Source organism: Arachis hypogaea, chromosome 1 (genome assembly GCF_003086295.3).
Source record: "Arachis hypogaea cultivar Tifrunner chromosome 1, arahy.Tifrunner.gnm2.J5K5, whole genome shotgun sequence".
NCBI lineage: Eukaryota > Viridiplantae > Streptophyta > Magnoliopsida > Fabales > Fabaceae > Arachis > Arachis hypogaea.
The window spans coordinates 12,426,999-12,442,857 of NC_092036.1; the positions used below are offsets into that span (position 1 = coordinate 12,426,999).

At 32.7% G+C, this 15,859-nt stretch overlaps 3 protein-coding genes across 10 annotated transcripts; 2 read left to right on the plus strand and 1 right to left on the minus strand.

Moving 5' to 3' along the window:
• Positions 1-2,733: 2,733 nt before the first annotated feature.
• On the plus strand, positions 2,734-3,890 carry LOC112797425 (RING-H2 finger protein ATL8). Its single transcript, XM_025840342.3, has one exon. The coding sequence runs from the start codon at positions 2,847-2,849 to the stop codon at positions 3,513-3,515; it is 669 nt and encodes a 222-aa protein (XP_025696127.1). The 5' UTR covers positions 2,734-2,846; the 3' UTR covers positions 3,516-3,890.
• A 2,305-nt stretch (positions 3,891-6,195) lies between these two features.
• Positions 6,196-9,799, minus strand: LOC112797434 (uncharacterized). Its single transcript, XM_025840354.2, has 6 exons — positions 9,577-9,799; positions 8,787-8,847; positions 8,558-8,693; positions 7,808-8,135; positions 7,427-7,555; positions 6,196-7,311 (listed from the first exon to the last, which is right to left on the minus strand). The coding sequence occupies exons 1-6, from the start codon at positions 9,662-9,664 to the stop codon at positions 6,872-6,874; spliced, it is 1,182 nt and encodes a 393-aa protein (XP_025696139.1). The 5' UTR covers positions 9,665-9,799; the 3' UTR covers positions 6,196-6,871.
• A 1,090-nt stretch (positions 9,800-10,889) lies between these two features.
• Positions 10,890-15,572, plus strand: LOC112797439 (uncharacterized). Of its 8 annotated transcripts, none has more exons than XM_025840397.3 (8): positions 10,890-11,097; positions 11,891-12,797; positions 12,863-13,104; positions 13,199-13,405; positions 13,492-13,581; positions 13,658-13,759; positions 14,523-14,840; positions 15,237-15,572. In XM_025840397.3, exons 2-8 carry the CDS (start codon positions 11,900-11,902, stop codon positions 15,285-15,287), a joined length of 1,908 nt encoding a protein of 635 aa, XP_025696182.1. In that variant the 5' UTR covers positions 10,890-11,097; positions 11,891-11,899; the 3' UTR covers positions 15,288-15,572. The 8 variants fall into 8 exon arrangements, with proteins under 8 accessions (XP_025696182.1, XP_025696166.1, XP_072089940.1 ...); XM_025840381.3 differs by having other exon boundaries at positions 10,932-11,097; positions 14,520-14,840; XM_072233839.1 differs by having other exon boundaries at positions 10,932-11,097; positions 11,899-12,797; positions 14,520-14,840.
• The last annotated feature ends 287 nt before the right edge of the window (positions 15,573-15,859 follow it).

Below are 15,859 nucleotides of genomic sequence, written 5' to 3' on the forward strand. Positions count from 1 at the left end.
AATAAGGCCACCACTTGCTATTCTTTTATATTATCAACAAAGATAATTAGATAAGTGTAGATTTAGAACGCCTGAAAAACTTTATTATAATATAATTAAGATTGGTAAGATACTAAAACAAATTAAACACTAAACTTTAACATTAGTGGCAGGTGCCAGGTACTATATTAAACTGATGTTAAATAATAAATATAGTTCTTGTCCTTGTCTCTTTTCTCTAAAGAAATTTAAAATTATTTACCAGCCGAAAAGTTTAGATTCACATTCGATTTAGTGAAGTGTGTGGGTTTTGAAAAACGCATTATTTTTTGGCTTTTAACGGTGTACTTGTATATAGTTTATTTAATTTAGTGATATATATTATATTATACACAATGCAATTATTTATTGTATTGAACGGATTAAAAGAGAAAGAGAAAGAAAAAAAAACCGTAGGAATTTATGCCAGCCTTTCAACATGCATGATACGTTTCTTCACTCCATATTCTTAACTATATAAACCTACTTTTTTTTCTTTTTTTTCTTTTTTTTTTCCTTCTAATCTTAACAACAATAATAAAGATAAAAAGAAAAAACCGTAGTCAATATTCTACTACTCTTCCAACAACTCCTATATGCTTTCTAGTATTCTTGACTATCCACTAAAATGTTCTCTGACTACTAATAATTTTTCTCTTTCAAGTAGTTAACTATATATATATATATACTTTTATTTAAAAATAAATAAAAAAACCAGAGCTTAAATTAAGGACACACAGAAAATACTAAATTATATGAGGGGGGTGTGTATTAATTTATATTTTAGTTATGATATATGTATAGTACTTAAAAGGTGCATCTATTAGTATTATGTTAAATTTATGTATCATTATTATTTAACTGTATTTGGCTATTTTTTTCATATTTCATCTTAATTAGGTATTATTTATATTTACAATTTATAAATGAAACAACTATTGGATATATATAAACTATTTCCTTTTTGTACACAAACAACTACTAAATATTCTTTATTTATTTAGTAAAAAATTGTTCATGTATATAATTTTAGAATATTAGTTATAAGAAAGAAAATAATCAATCAACAATACATTGATGTCAAAATATTTAACATACATACATATTAATATATTATGTTAATATGTGCATGATAGAAAACTCAGATGCACTTAACTTCACTTAATGTAAAGTTAATAATTAAAATTTTTTAAATAATTTAATAATTTAATTAATTTATTATCTAATAATTTTTAATTATTAATTTCACATAAAATTAATTAATAAAAATGGGGTATTAATATGATAAAACATGAATGGAATAGAATAGCTTAAGTAGTAAGAATGGGGTATTAATCAGTGTCCCTTTCCTCTACCTACAATTTCCCTTATTAATAGCAAGTGCTCCCCACACTCTTTTAACCTACCAGACACAGTGAAAATGAGAGTGTGTTATGTTATTAATAGAGAACTATTTCAAGCTACTTTTCCTCCCTTCAATATCTCTATCCCTCTCAATACTCTCCTTTGGTCAATGTCTTCTCTTCTCACATTGATCCGTATCTTCGTTAAGCAAATAATACCCCTATTGAAAGTGAACCCTAATTTTCCACAAACTAAAATTTCTGTACGAATAAAGTGACAAATAAACTATTTAAGATTTATATTTTAAATAGATTAATTTTAAAAAAATATATTTATAAAATTTTTTATAATAATAAATGTAGACAAATATATTTAAATTAAGATTTTATACTCTAATTATAAGATTAATCTGAAGATAATATGTTCACTATATTTATTATCATAAAAAATTTGTTAGTATTTTTTTAAAAAAATTAATATGTTCGAAATATAAATTTTTAAAAAATTATTTATCATTCTACTCTTTCTTTAAATCACTGTTTTTTTTGTTAATTCTTAAATTTTACCTTGCAAACTTAACTCTACTGGCCACACACGTTGACATGATAACTGATAAGTGAAACATACTAATTTTTTAAAAGTTTTTGTTAGAATTTGGAATACAATATATTTATAAAATATAGAGAATTTTATAAATTATAATAATATATAGATAAATTATAATATTTTAATATTTTATTAATATTAAATAACAAATTATTTTTCTAATTTTTGTTCATATTAAATAATTTTAGATAATTTTTTATATTAATAACTACTAATAGATACTATATTTTAATCCAGTTCAAGAATATAAGGCAAAAATAAAATTAAGCACATCTTTCTACTAAAATATAGTTGAACACAAATGACATATATATCATGTTTAAAATATCCATCTTGAAAATATAATAATTCAATATAGTATTGGTAATTAATTCTATAATAATTTATTAATTCAAACAAAATCGTCTCTATATTCAAAGATTATAAGTAATCTTTTTTATAATATTTTTTAATTCGATAGACTAATGACTTTTATGAATAATGTGAATAATAAATTTTAAAATTAGTCCAATAAAATAAAAATACACTATATTCTAAATTATTCAAATAAACTAAATTTTAATATTAAAATAATAAATTAAATATCAGATATATCTGTTATTCATATTATTTAATATTTTTATTATCTACCAATACTTTTCCTTTAAAAAACGAAGCATTGCTTAACCATTACTAAACTTAAGATTAGCTGAAAAAATATTTAAAACCGAAAAGATTACGGCTAAAGATAAATCCTCTCCCTCAACTATATAAGTAGCTACCACAACCATTCACCTTTCCATAACCATAACACAAACCGCAAACACTTCTCTTCTCACTCTCTTTCTCTCTTAAAAAAACAAACACTTTTCCAGTTTCTTAACTTCAATTCACTAAACATGACTCGCATGCTAAGAATCCTCCAATCCACCACCGCCAACAACGCCACCACTACCACCGCCATAGCTGCTGCCGTGCCACCGGCCGAGGCAGCCTCAGTCGAGTCCGACTTCGTCGTCATCCTCGCTGCGCTGCTCTGCGCACTCATCTGCGTCGTCGGCCTCATCGCCGTCGCACGATGCGCCTGGCTCCGCCGCGTCCCCGTCGCAGGCACCGGAGCATCTCCACATCAGGCACTCGCCAACCGTGGACTCAAGAAGAAGGTACTCAACTCGTTACCAAAATTCACCTACGTCGACGGCGACGGCGCCGGTGCCGGTAACGGTGCTGACGCCGGCGTCCGGAGGAAGTGGACAGCCTCATCGGAATGCTCAATTTGTCTGGCGGAATTCGCCGCCGGCGACGAGGTCAGGGTGCTTCCGCAGTGTGGCCATGGCTTCCACGTGGCATGTATTGACACGTGGCTGGGATCACACTCCTCCTGCCCGTCCTGCCGCGCCGTCCTGGCCGTTGGGAGATGCCAAAAATGCGGCCAGTTTCCGGCCGTTCCAAACGGTGCTACCGTAGTAGCAATTGCCGGCGAAACAGAATTAAAATCTGTCGTCGGCAACAGCAATGGTAACGCCGGAAGTAATAGCCGGCATGCTAGCAATGATTTCTTGCCTTAAAAGTTATATTTCTAAAGAAAATTCGAAAAATTACCACAAAGGTGTAATTAGTTGCAATTATACCAGATAAGAGTATTATTGCTGCCACAGGCACGGTTGCGGATCATAATTAAAAACCAAAGATGTATTTCTATGTATATTTTTAGAGGCTTCTTCTTAATTTTTGTTATTTTTTTATTGCTAGTTTTTGTTTTAGTCCTTTAAGTTGATCTGAAGAGATTGATTATTTGGGCGATTTTTCTCTTGTTAACACCCTTCCCTACTTGAAGTAGTTATTACCCTCTTTAATTTGTTTTGTTTAATCTTTTTTTTTTCTTTTACAAAGGAAGTGTATGTACTCTATAATCTAATTGTATATATAACTTTATTATTCAATAATCTTAGTCATAATTTTACTGTGCTACAATTTTTCTCTTTTACTTTTTTGTCTCAAGGGACATGGTCTCCATTGTTTTAGAATAGCACAAGATGATCAACGAGGATGAGTAAAATTTGCAATTATTTTCATTTCTCTGTAGAAACTAACATGCTGTAATAAAAGATTTGGATTTTTTTAATATATAAAATTAGTGTAGCAGTGAATTGAGGGGGAGAATATATAATTCTAGTTATAAGAAATAAAAAGTTAATTATGGAACTCTTAAATTAAGTTTTCAAGCCAAGTACAGAAGTAGTTTTTGGAAAAGGACAACCCAATAATAATGCCTCTAGTATGGAAAATGTTACTGTATTTTCCTCTTTATTTTCTTTTGTTTGTATTTTTTTAACATCAAAATCATGCATTAGCATTTTGTTATAGCAATAGACATGCTATGTCTCACTTATAGTAGACATTAAAGCAATGACATGTAACTAAAACTGCATGCGTGATCATCTAGCTAGTTGGAAAGTTGGATTATTATAGATTATGGATTAAAAATAATAATAATAATTAAAAAAAAACATGTTATGGCATGGCATGGTATGGCATGCATGATATATATACTCTGCAATCTGCATAGAAGAATGTAATATGTAAATAGATCAAAAATCGTATTAGTTACCAACTCCTATAGTCTAAATAAAATTCATATTTTATTTAATGATAAATTGTTTACATAATATGTAAGGTCTTGAAATGTTATATAGTCCAAACAAGAAGCGCTGTGGTTTTGAAACTTCCTGTGTGTCTATACTCAGTTTATGTTCTACTTTTTGTTTTGAGTTTATGCAGCATGAAAAACTGGTTTCAGCTTTTCTTTTCTTTTTCTAAATGCACTTTTGTTGGGTACCAATTATTACCAAGCATTCTCTGACCAAGAAAAAAGGGGAACTACCATTACCAAGCACTTTGTAGTTTGTACCAATTATTACCAAGCATGTAGTCATAATTGTGCATATTTGTGCATCAATTAGGTCAGTCATACTAATGAGAAGAAGTATTATTTTGAGTAAAAGGGTATCAAGAAATTTTCATAATGTTAATGCTCAATGCTAAACCATCACTAGTTAGAATATAAGTAACCTAAGCTTCTACTAGAAGCTTGATTTCCACTAGGTGTAGTGTTGATCCTTTTATTTCTTTTTTTAGTATTTAACTAATCTATTTTGAAAAAAGAAATACCCAGAAATAGGGACCAAGACAAATTAAAATAAAGGTTAAAGTGAAGATAAGACAAAAGAGGGAACATAAAGGTAGTGCAAGTGTTTATTTTATGGAGTTAAAGAAATAATAACAATAATAGAGAGTTATTAAATAAAGGTGGTGATGCCTTTTGGGTACCTACAATATGGTGATGGTCCTCTTCTTGCATCTATCCAAATTCCCATTAACTATCTTTCTTAATGGGAGGTCTATAAATAAGAGTTTCAACACCGTTGATGCCTAATTGTGTAGAAAAAGTAATACTTTGATGGCATCTTTCTACACTGTTGTTTAGTAGAATAATAATAATATAATGTATGTTTTTGTGTGGCCCCACCCACCATTTATCTTCCTAGGTTATCTTCTATTCCCCCCTCTCATGTGAAGCTTTAGTGAGAACAACTCACTAGCAAAGTTGAAAGTTGAGACTCGAAAAAGCAATATCCATATTTCCCTCAGATTCTCTAGATACATTATTAGGAAGCACCATGATTGCCAAAATATTACATCCATTTTCCCCTTTTTTTTTCCTTTCCTTTTTTTCTTGTCATATGTAACTAACTACTGTTATAAAAGTTCTACTAATTCGATTTTAAGAGTATCTTAGTTTTAAATTCTAAACTCCAAATCATACTTCGTTAATCGAATCATGGAACACCCATGTTTAATTAGATTTATTTTCACACCATTTTTTCTTTACTTTTTTGTTTTTATCCTAGTTGAGTTGGGGGAGTCATCAATCTATTGCTACTTTGCCTACTTTCTTTTTCTTCATACTTTTTTCCTTACCTTTTCCTTAGTATCTGACTTATCAGATGATGACAACTCCGTAGGCAAGTTGTTAGCTTTGCATACTACCTACTCTTTTTCCCCCCTCTTGTGACTCCTCAAATAAGTGCTGGTCAAATTTTTGAGATACCTTATGCTTTGGCCATCATCCATTGTATCGAAACTTGATTGTTACCTAAATTAATAATAGCTGTTTTATCATACCTACCACTGCTTACAGGTAAGGCTTTGTTAGCAAATTAAGAAACACACACAAAGCACATGAAATGATAGTAACTTATTCTTTTACTTCTACCCTCTAACTGGGGTTCTGTTTTATATACATCAAATACTTTGTTTAATATAAGAAAAATACTTCACTACAAAAAAAAAAAAAAATACTAGAATATGTGACCAATTATGATAGGAGCAATTTTTTCTTTTTAACCACCATAACTTCTTCCAACCACTAAAATATGCTGCCATCTATGTGACAATTGTTTCTGAAAGAAATGAGGTAATCTATGCAGTAATGCAGCACAGTTCATATGTTAAAAAAAGAAAGAGTCATAAAGAGAGGTAAAGAAACTCATTCTAGTTTTTGAAAAACAACTAATCACCTCGTTTGACTATGTCAATTTTTCGGTCCTTCTAAGGTGAAAGCATTTTGACTAGTGAGTATTTTTCAATCAACTCTTCAGCTTACAGAACTGCAGAATGTGCTCAAGCTATCCACACAACACTATATTCATGTTAAGTACCATGAACATGGCCACATCATAATATTTTAACCATGTGCAGGAGCTACCAAGAGTAGCATGAAGAAGGACCCAATCCTTGTGGAAGAGGTTTGAGAGGTAGCATATCTTCCGAGTAATGCTCAAAATAAGTACCATGAAAGACATGCATTGATGGTTCTGTTAAACTTATAACTGAATTATGTAGAGTCAACATCTAATATGAACTAAGTTTCCTCTTCATCACTCTCACCCCCGAATAAGGAAGCCATTTTCATAGCAAGCTTGGCAGCCATGTCTCTCCTTTGGAAATCAGGCATCAACCTTAAACCTGCACGCATGTTCCCAATCTCGGACATCAACTGTTCCAAATCGTCTAACTCAAGACATTTATTCTCATCTTCAGAATGCATGATATTGTGTGAGAAGTTCTTGTTATCCTCGCCTTCAGACCCAGTACTTGATGTTGTGGGTGGGACATCTTTATCAGATTTAATTTCATTCTTGTATTCACAATCTGTATTTGTATTGTTTTGAGGAACCAATCCCCCAGCATCCAAAGAAGTCGCGGATACCCATGCTTGTTCAATTCCATCCCAAGGATCAGCTGAACCAGCCGACAGAACTTCATATTCTTGTTCATAATCAGATTCTTCTGATGATAACTCTGAAGAAAAACAGAGAACCAAAATTAGTGCTTGTATTGCACTGCCTGGCATATATTCGACATCAATAAAAGTGCCATACATCACACTTTAAGAAATGTGAGAGAAGAAAAATACCCTCTTTTGTAGGAAATGATGGTTGACTTATCCTATCACCAGATTTCAATACCATTCCAGGCCACATATGAGCAGAAAGAGCACCATAGAGACGTTCAACTCCTTGTAAATCACCATCTATAGACAAACCTGTAAACAGCAGTTCTTTTCTCTCAGAAATGGAATAAATGTATGTAAATCATATAATTTGGAAAAAAAAATTCCAACATAAGTCAATGTTATTCGGCAGGAAAGTTTGGTCATGAATAATGGCATTCCTACATGAACATGATCTATTAATCATCAATCTTAAATGACCCATCAATCAGCATCTGCCATAGCAAAAAGCAGACTACTGTTCAATGGATTGTGTTGGCTTTAAAACAGGGAGGAGAATTTTACATTTGTCAAAATCAGCATTAGAAGCACAAGCCTCAATGAATTCAATATTGTGTTCGGTGCACCATTCCAAGCAGGACCTTCTGATATCCCATGATGGTTCTTCATCTCCCAGTAAACTAGTTCCTTCAGATTCAGATATTCCATATCTAGGGAGCTCCGAATAAGGATCAATAGCAGAGTCTTCAAGTTTCAGTAACCGTCTTCTGTATTCAGCATGAACTGGATGACCTGGAAGGAGGTCCACTTTGTTTCCAATGCATAATAATATCTCAAAGTTTTGAATATCAGTGCCAGATACCCAATCTTGGAGAGCAGTTAGAGAAGATGGCTGCATATAACAAGAAAAATGAAAATTAAGTTTACATTATATGAATATGTCACTGTAAATGCAAGCTTAAGGCAGGCAGAATAAAAAAAAGTAACCGAAGAATAGTTCACATGAATATTGATGTGTTTTGTTTATAGTTTGCAAACCAAGGTTCAGTCTAACAAAAAAAAATAAACTTTTTATACTTCTGTCCAAACTATAGCACATGGTTAAAAACCATGTTAAAATATAGCTCAAACATAATGTTAAACAGGCCGAAATTAGTTGAAACTTGGTCTGCTTGCTTCAAACCATTGTTTGAGATTCCTCATGACCAAAAACAAGACACACTAAAACAATGAAAGTAACCAAGATTTTTTCATGGAATAAATGATCGTTGACCAAAAGAACAAATTGAAGAGTAGTCAAGTGAAGGAACTAACATTATTCATGTCAAAAACCATCACCAGTGCTGCTGCCTGTTGAAACACGGGCAGGTTCCGGACAGAAAAATCATCACGAAGATGAGCCATCCACACAGAAACATCAGCAGTATAGTACTTAGTGTTGATAGTCCATCTGTTCAATCCCAGTCAAACACACACCCAATAACATTTAAAATTATGCTTCGAATAAGTTCGATAAAATAAAAGCTACTCAAAGTCAACGTACCCATGTACATTTACTTCAGAAGCTGAATCAAAAGCATCTTCACTATCAACAGAGAGCAACCCTAAAATTGAAATCAAATACAACCAAATCCACATTACTTCATGTAAAAATATATTAGAACAACTAAATTAAGAAATAACTGCAGTGTGGACATAGCGTACCAATGATATGTTTTCCAACTGATTAAGAAAATATTTTGATGTAGTTACTATCCAACTAAATTAAGCATAACTCATCAAGAAGGTTCTACTATTAGAATCCATGACTCGGCAATCACACACACATTTGATACAATATAATCTAATGACAGCATAATAAACTTTACATTAATACTTAATATTGGGGTGTAAAGTGGGGAAGAATTGTGAATCCATTACTGGTATTTGCTTACAAGTAAAGTAATATCTCTAATTAGCTAACTAATATCTCTAATTAGCTTAAATAAATCACATTAAGTGTAATACTTAAGAGTATACATACAGCATTCAAAATTAATCATTAAACCTTATTGCATTTGCACACCAATTGAACTTCATAAGTCATAACTACTACTACTACTACAGCATCTAGGTTTGATCCAATCACTTTTAAGTAAAAAACGAACGATAGTATCTAAGCAAGAATTATGCTAAAAAGTGTTACTTCAAAACAATATCTATATGAATATCAAGCACTAAAATTAGAGCAAACCAAAGTTAATAATCCAATTACAAATAAAATTGGTAAACCAAAGATATTTTTTTTTTTAATTAAAAACAAACGAGAAGAAGAAAGGGAAAGAGAAAGATACGTGAAAGGATGGTTCGTTTGCCGACGTTGGAGGATCCAATGACGAATATGGCGGGTCGGTTCTCCAGAGAAGCAATCGGCGATTCCATTTTTTTGAGCTCCGAAACTTCGATTTGGCTGCTCTCACTCTCGCAGAGATGGGTAAGACTAAGAACTAAGAAGAAAATGAACCTGTAAAGCAGCTAAGGTTTAATTAAAAAAAAATAATTATCCTAATCCTATCCTAGTTCACTATTCACTAAATTTATAACTAAATTTATGTATATTTTCTTTTAATTAGGTTTTTATACGATTTTTTATTTTATAATTAAATTATTTTATATTAAAAACACTAAAATTAATTTTTTTAAAAAACATATGATCAAATTTAATTAATTTTTTAATTATTAGTATCTTTAATTTACAAAAAAATATTTTATTAATTTTAATATTTTTTATATTAATAAAAATTAATTATAAAACTAAAAATAATATAAAAATTCAATTAAAAATATATATAATTACAAATTTAATAAAATTATAAAAATTAATAGAGTAATTACATATTAAAAAAAATCGTTTAATCAAAATAAAAATAGATTAAGTTAACCATAGAGTATAATTTAGACAACTTCAAAAGACATAATTGCAATAGTTAATTTCATTTTACAACTAAATATTATATTTTTGAATACTATAAGTACTATTGTGGTACTATAACAACAACTTCAAGTTGATATTTTTGAATTGTGATCAATAATATTCAAAAGTAATTTATAGAATTGAATTATCTTAACATTAGTATAGATTAATTAAATTATATGAAGTAATTTCGTATATCATATTAATTAATGATATTTAACCATTTATATTAGTATTGCATTAACATTGATAGATTAGGAAGTTTGTGTTTTCATAAGTGACGGACTCATTAAGTTAGTAATGTTAAAAACTCAGATTAAATTGATTAATCAATTAAATTTGAGGAGTTAAATTTTAATTTGGCCTGATATTCAGAATGACTCCCATAATTTCGTTAACCCCAATTAAAATTTTAAAATTTACAATTGTGGCTCCATCTTATCCCTGCGATCATCTCTGTCATCAGAATGTTGATATAGCGCAATCGCATGATATGGTAAACACTACTTAAACGACGGCACATCGTTTTCGTGACGGAAATGATCACAAGGGCAAGTTAAAGCCACAATTACAAATTTGGGGGTTTTAACTGAGACAACAAAATTGTGGAGGTCATTTTAAATATCAAACTAAATTTTAGGGACTAAATTGAGATTTAACTCAAATTTGAAAGACTAAAATGAGATTATTAGTGAGGTTTCCTTTGTTAAGGATTTGCAAACTGACCCCTAAAACGTTGGAAAATTACGACAACACTTTTTAGTTTTTTTAAACCCCACACACACAGGTAACGTTAGCGGAACCCTAAAAAGCGTAGGTAAGTGAAAGCTTCGCAAATCTCACTTTTTTCGCAGAGCTCGCAACGCTTTCACCAGCTATCTGCTCGTCGATTTTCCGTCACGTGAGTTTTGATCTACCATTGTCGTGTTCTTTCTCTTTCTTTAGGTTCTGATTGTGGGAAATTTCGTTCTTTTACTTTGTTGATTTGTGTTTTCAGCTGTGTATATGAATCACTGTGATTTGTGATAGTGCATGCAGTGAGAATAAAGTTCAAGCTACTTATCAAAAATTTTAATTTGCTGTTAGGTAGGGTCAGAAGCATTTCTAGAAGAGAAATGTGTTTCTGAAAGCTTGAATTGCGATGCTAGTTATACATTAAATTAGGGCACAACTGAAAGTTACATTACAATCCGTCGCTTTGAAAAACATGTTAGTTGTTACTAAAAGCCAATTACTGAAATTTATCCATTCAATGAGCCTAGTAATGGTTCCTTGAAGAGCATGTGGTCTATTTATTCATTCAAATGTTGGGAATGATGGTTTGCATTTTTGCATATTTTGGATGACAAATAGGAGCTGGATTGAGAATAGCATTCTATTTAGGATTTTGATAAATTCATTTTCCCCTAGTGGAAAGCAAAATGGCAATGCAACATGTTAAGGGAGTCAACCATTTGCTGATAAAACCATTCCAAAATATTTGAATTCTAATGATTTGTATATAGACATGGTTTACTAGAAAGGGATGCTGTTCATTGATTCATTGGTTGCGTTAGTGTACACTACTTAAGAATGAAAAGTTTTCCTTCATAGGTACTGTATTTACTATATGTTATAGCTAAACAATTGGACTAGTAGTTATTGTATCATTCTCAAGCTTTTGTGAGAAAACTTCACGATTAATTTCTGCCCAGATTTGCAGCATGCCTCGAGTTGCACGCTTTGGTCGTCCAAGAAAAAGAGGTGGAAATAAATCTTCTATGCAAGAACCTTCACCGTTGATTGATTCTCCACCATCTACTCAAGACCCACCACCAACTATCGATGCCTCATCTTCCTCTTTGCCTCCATCTACATGGCTTGATGCCACATCATCTGCAGAGGCTCTTCTACAAGCCCCACCGGCCACCCATTCATGGCTCCGGCTCCGCCAATACTTAGACGCTTTTTCTGAAGTCCCACCATCATCGTTCAGAGCTCCATCTTCTTCTCAGGTCCCACCACCATCGAATAATGCTAGAACATTTACTCAAACCACATCAACATTGAATGACTTGACAACACCAATGGAAGCGCCTTCAAATGGCCCACCTGCCACCCAAGCACGGGTTCGGAGCCGCCAATACAAGGAAGCTCCTTCACAGGCCCGACCACATTCAACTAATGCTCCACCATCGACACAGGCCTCACCACCATCAACTGATGCTACACCATCCTTGGAAACGCCTTCTCAATTTCAACTACCCTTTAGAACTCGGCTACAACGCCGCCAATATATGGAAATTTCTTCCCAGACCCTACCACCGTCAACTGAAGCTCCACCATCTATTCAAGCCCCGACACCATCAACTGATGCTCCACCATCTATTCAAGCCCCACCACCATCAACTAATATTATGCAACCTATTCAATCCCCACTTGATGCTCCATCATCTTCTCAAGTTCCACCACCATCATTTGATGCATCACCACTTACTCCTGCCTCATCAGCATCGGTTGATGCCACATCATCCCCGGAAAGTCCAGCACATGCTCCCCTAGCCACCCGAATTCAGCCTCGGCGCCGTGAAAGCAATAGACGCTGGACAGTTGATGTAAGAGGTAATTTGGGTGCATATAATCTTTTTTCTTTCCATATTTGATGTTCTAACAAATGTTAATCACAGATGCTTCAGGAGCTACAAAAGTTGTACATTTGAAATTGAAGGATCTTTGGGATCTTCCTGATGGAACCAAAGTGGTTGTACCACTTGATGATTGTAAACAACCAGTTGGTGAGACGGGTGGCCTCTTAGCATTTGCTATTGCAAAATTGGGAGCAGATTTTACTGCTCTTCCTATTTGTTACAAGTCTTGGATAAAAGTTCCTAAACATTACAAAGAGGAGATTTACAATAGCAAAATAAAGGTTCAACCAAGTTTCAATGAGATTTTTCTCTAAGCTTTTCAATGAGATTTGCAATATGCAACTATTTCACAATTTTTTTCTTGTGCATTTGAAGGAAAAGTTCATTATAAATAGCAACATAGCAAAGAAGATAATCATAAGCAGGATTGGGGACAAGTGGAGGGCCAATCGAACTAAAGTTTTTCGTAGGTATTATGATCCAAAACTCAGCAGAGAACAAAACTACCTTAATCATCCTCCGAATATAACCCGGGCTCAATGGATTTGGTTTATTGATTATCGTTTGGATCCGAATACTGATGTAAGTAAATCAATCATATGATTTATGCAGTACAATTATTTCACACTAATCTCATTGAGTTTTCATTTTTGTTTATCACATTGCAGAAAATGTGCAAACGAAATGCAGAAATTCGAGGAAGATCATCAATAGTGCCTGGAGGACATAAGACGTTAGCTAGGAAACGATCTGAGATGGTGGTAGTTTAATTGGTTTATTTTTTCAGTCATTTTAAATTCCATTAGCTATAATGAGCATGTTGAAAATGTGCAGGAAGTTGAGAGTGAAGAGCCTGTTGGTAGGGAAAAAGTTTTTGTTGCCACGCATGCTAATGGTGATGGATCATATGCAGATGACGCCGCAAAATTTATTCATGTAAGATTTCTTGCAGAAGTTTATAAACTGGCAATATCTGTTTCTCTAGGAGATATAGTTTGTATTTTACTATTATGAGAATGTCTTCAGACTCTCTCGCACTGGTAATAGCATAAGCAAAGTTTCTGAAGTGAATACCAAGTAATTCTACTTGTCGAAATGAAAAGTGACAATTTAACAACAACAAACTATCTCACTAGGAGGAGTCGGCCTCAGGGATTACCCAATGCCATAGTGTGCTTTTGTACACATCATTTCAACCTATGTGGACAAGAGACTGTACTGAGGAAAAGCTTGACAACGGATCAGTTGTTGAGTTTTTCTGGGTAGCATGGGAAATCATTTCTTTGTTTATAATTTTGTTCGAAAATTGATTCCTCTCTTATCTAGATGGAGAAATTGAAACTTGTACATAAAAGGAAACATGGTCATCGAGTAGTCTCTGTTTAACTTGGCTTGATTTCTCCTATTTGCTTTTAGCTTATATACTGACTGGTTTTATACTGTTTTGAGTTATAAGAAAGATTTAAATACTTTTAGTTTTATACAAGATTTTGCAGCCAACACATGCTGTTGGGTCTTTGTGCTTTTATATTAATTTTTATTGCTTTTACATGTGGGATTATTGTGTAATTTTAACACGTTGAATCATGTACTTTTTTTTCCCATTTGAGTTGGAGTTGGTTTTATTTTTTATTATTAATTATTAATATCTCGCTTTGCTTGATATCAAGCACTAACACACTAATGTTGACAATAGGAGAAAGTTCTTCATATTGAGAATGAAGGGAGCTGTCCACGAGCAATTCCTCTGGATGATTCCCTCGGAAAGGAGCCTCTAGGAAGAGTCGAAGGTTTGGGTTTTGGACCCTGCCCAACCCAAGTAGTTAGAACCAAAGAGGGTTGTTGCTTAAACAGTGACGTCTTTGCTAAGATGCAGCAGGAAATTCTAGATCTGCGAGCACAATTGGAAAAAGAGATTAAAGGTAGAATTGAATTTCAGAAAACTGTGGCTCTAATCCTCCAAAATGTTGCCACCCCAGTCATGACTCCAGAGCTTGCTGCACTCCTTACGCCATTGGTAATCCTCTTCCCTCTTCCTCACTAAGATTTTTTGTAAATCTATGATCCACAGATTTGCCTAATCAACCAAACTAAAATCCACAGATTTTGCACTGTAGAAAAATTACATATGTAAGATTTGCCTAATCAACCAAAACTAAAATCCCCAGATTTTGCATTTTAGTCGTGCTAAGATATTTAGCAACATTGCAAATGCTGCTTTGAAGCTATTATTATGTATGATCCACATATTATAAGAATCATGTTTGCAATTGGATAAATGCAAATTAGCAATAGAAAGTCAAATTTGTTTTAATTTGATATAGTACTGTAGCATCTATGTGGTTGCTAATTTGCTATTTTTATTGTTTACGTCTTTTTCTCCTATTTTCTTACATGATAGTATCTTTTTCAGCTTACACGTGCTCTTCAAGCTACATGTGATAATGCTGGGAATGTTGGCTAAGCAATGGAAGTTCTTCTCATGGAACTTGATTTGTATGATTATTTATGGTAGGTGAAGGGCAGAACTGGACCAATTGGAAAGCTGTTTGTTAATGTAAAATATGAGAAATGAAGCTAGTGTGTAAGAGAAACCAACTGCAAAACAATTTGTGCATGTTCAATTTTCATGATGAGAAGCTAAGTGTAAAATGTGAAGGGGGAAAAAGAACTTGAAAACAATATTATGGCCTCTTATCATATGACCAAGAAAATTGATGATTTACTTTGAAAGAATTTACTTGGTGAATTGTATTGTTGTATAAAGCTAAAGTATGAAGTAACTACGAATGAAGACTCAGATTGCACTGTTACTGGAATATAAAGTTTCTAAACGATCGAGTAGAATTGGAAAATTAGAAGAATAATTATGATTGTGTTAATTGTTTTTAATCATTTTTATGTAAGTGAAGAGATTTTTCCTATATGTAAGACCCCATTGTTTGTTTACAATCATATACCCGTTGTTTACAATTTTTAACAAACCTCCACTTGGTTTTATGTATCTTCGATTCTTCCCTACTATATATATAATGG

Excerpts from the sequence above, each read along its gene's own strand:
- LOC112797425 (XM_025840342.3), top strand. The coding sequence starts at position 2,847 with ATGACTCGCATGCTAAGAATCCTCCAATCCACCACCGCCAACAACGCC.
- LOC112797434 (XM_025840354.2), bottom strand. The coding sequence starts at position 9,664 with ATGGAATCGCCGATTGCTTCTCTGGAGAACCGACCCGCCATATTCGTC. Across the intron at positions 8,694-8,786 it reads TCTGAAGTAAATGTACATGG|ATGGACTATCAACACTAAGT; the intron begins GTACGTTGACTT and ends GGGATTGAACAG. Across the intron at positions 8,136-8,557 it reads TGGTTTTTGACATGAATAAT|CCATCTTCTCTAACTGCTCT; the intron begins GTTAGTTCCTTC and ends TGTTATATGCAG.
- LOC112797439 (XM_025840362.3), top strand. The coding sequence starts at position 11,900 with ATGCCTCGAGTTGCACGCTTTGGTCGTCCAAGAAAAAGAGGTGGAAAT. Across the intron at positions 13,585-13,657 it reads GGAAACGATCTGAGATGGTG|GAAGTTGAGAGTGAAGAGCC; the intron begins GTAGTTTAATTG and ends GAAAATGTGCAG. Across the intron at positions 13,760-14,519 it reads ACGCCGCAAAATTTATTCAT|GAGAAAGTTCTTCATATTGA; the intron begins GTAAGATTTCTT and ends TGTTGACAATAG.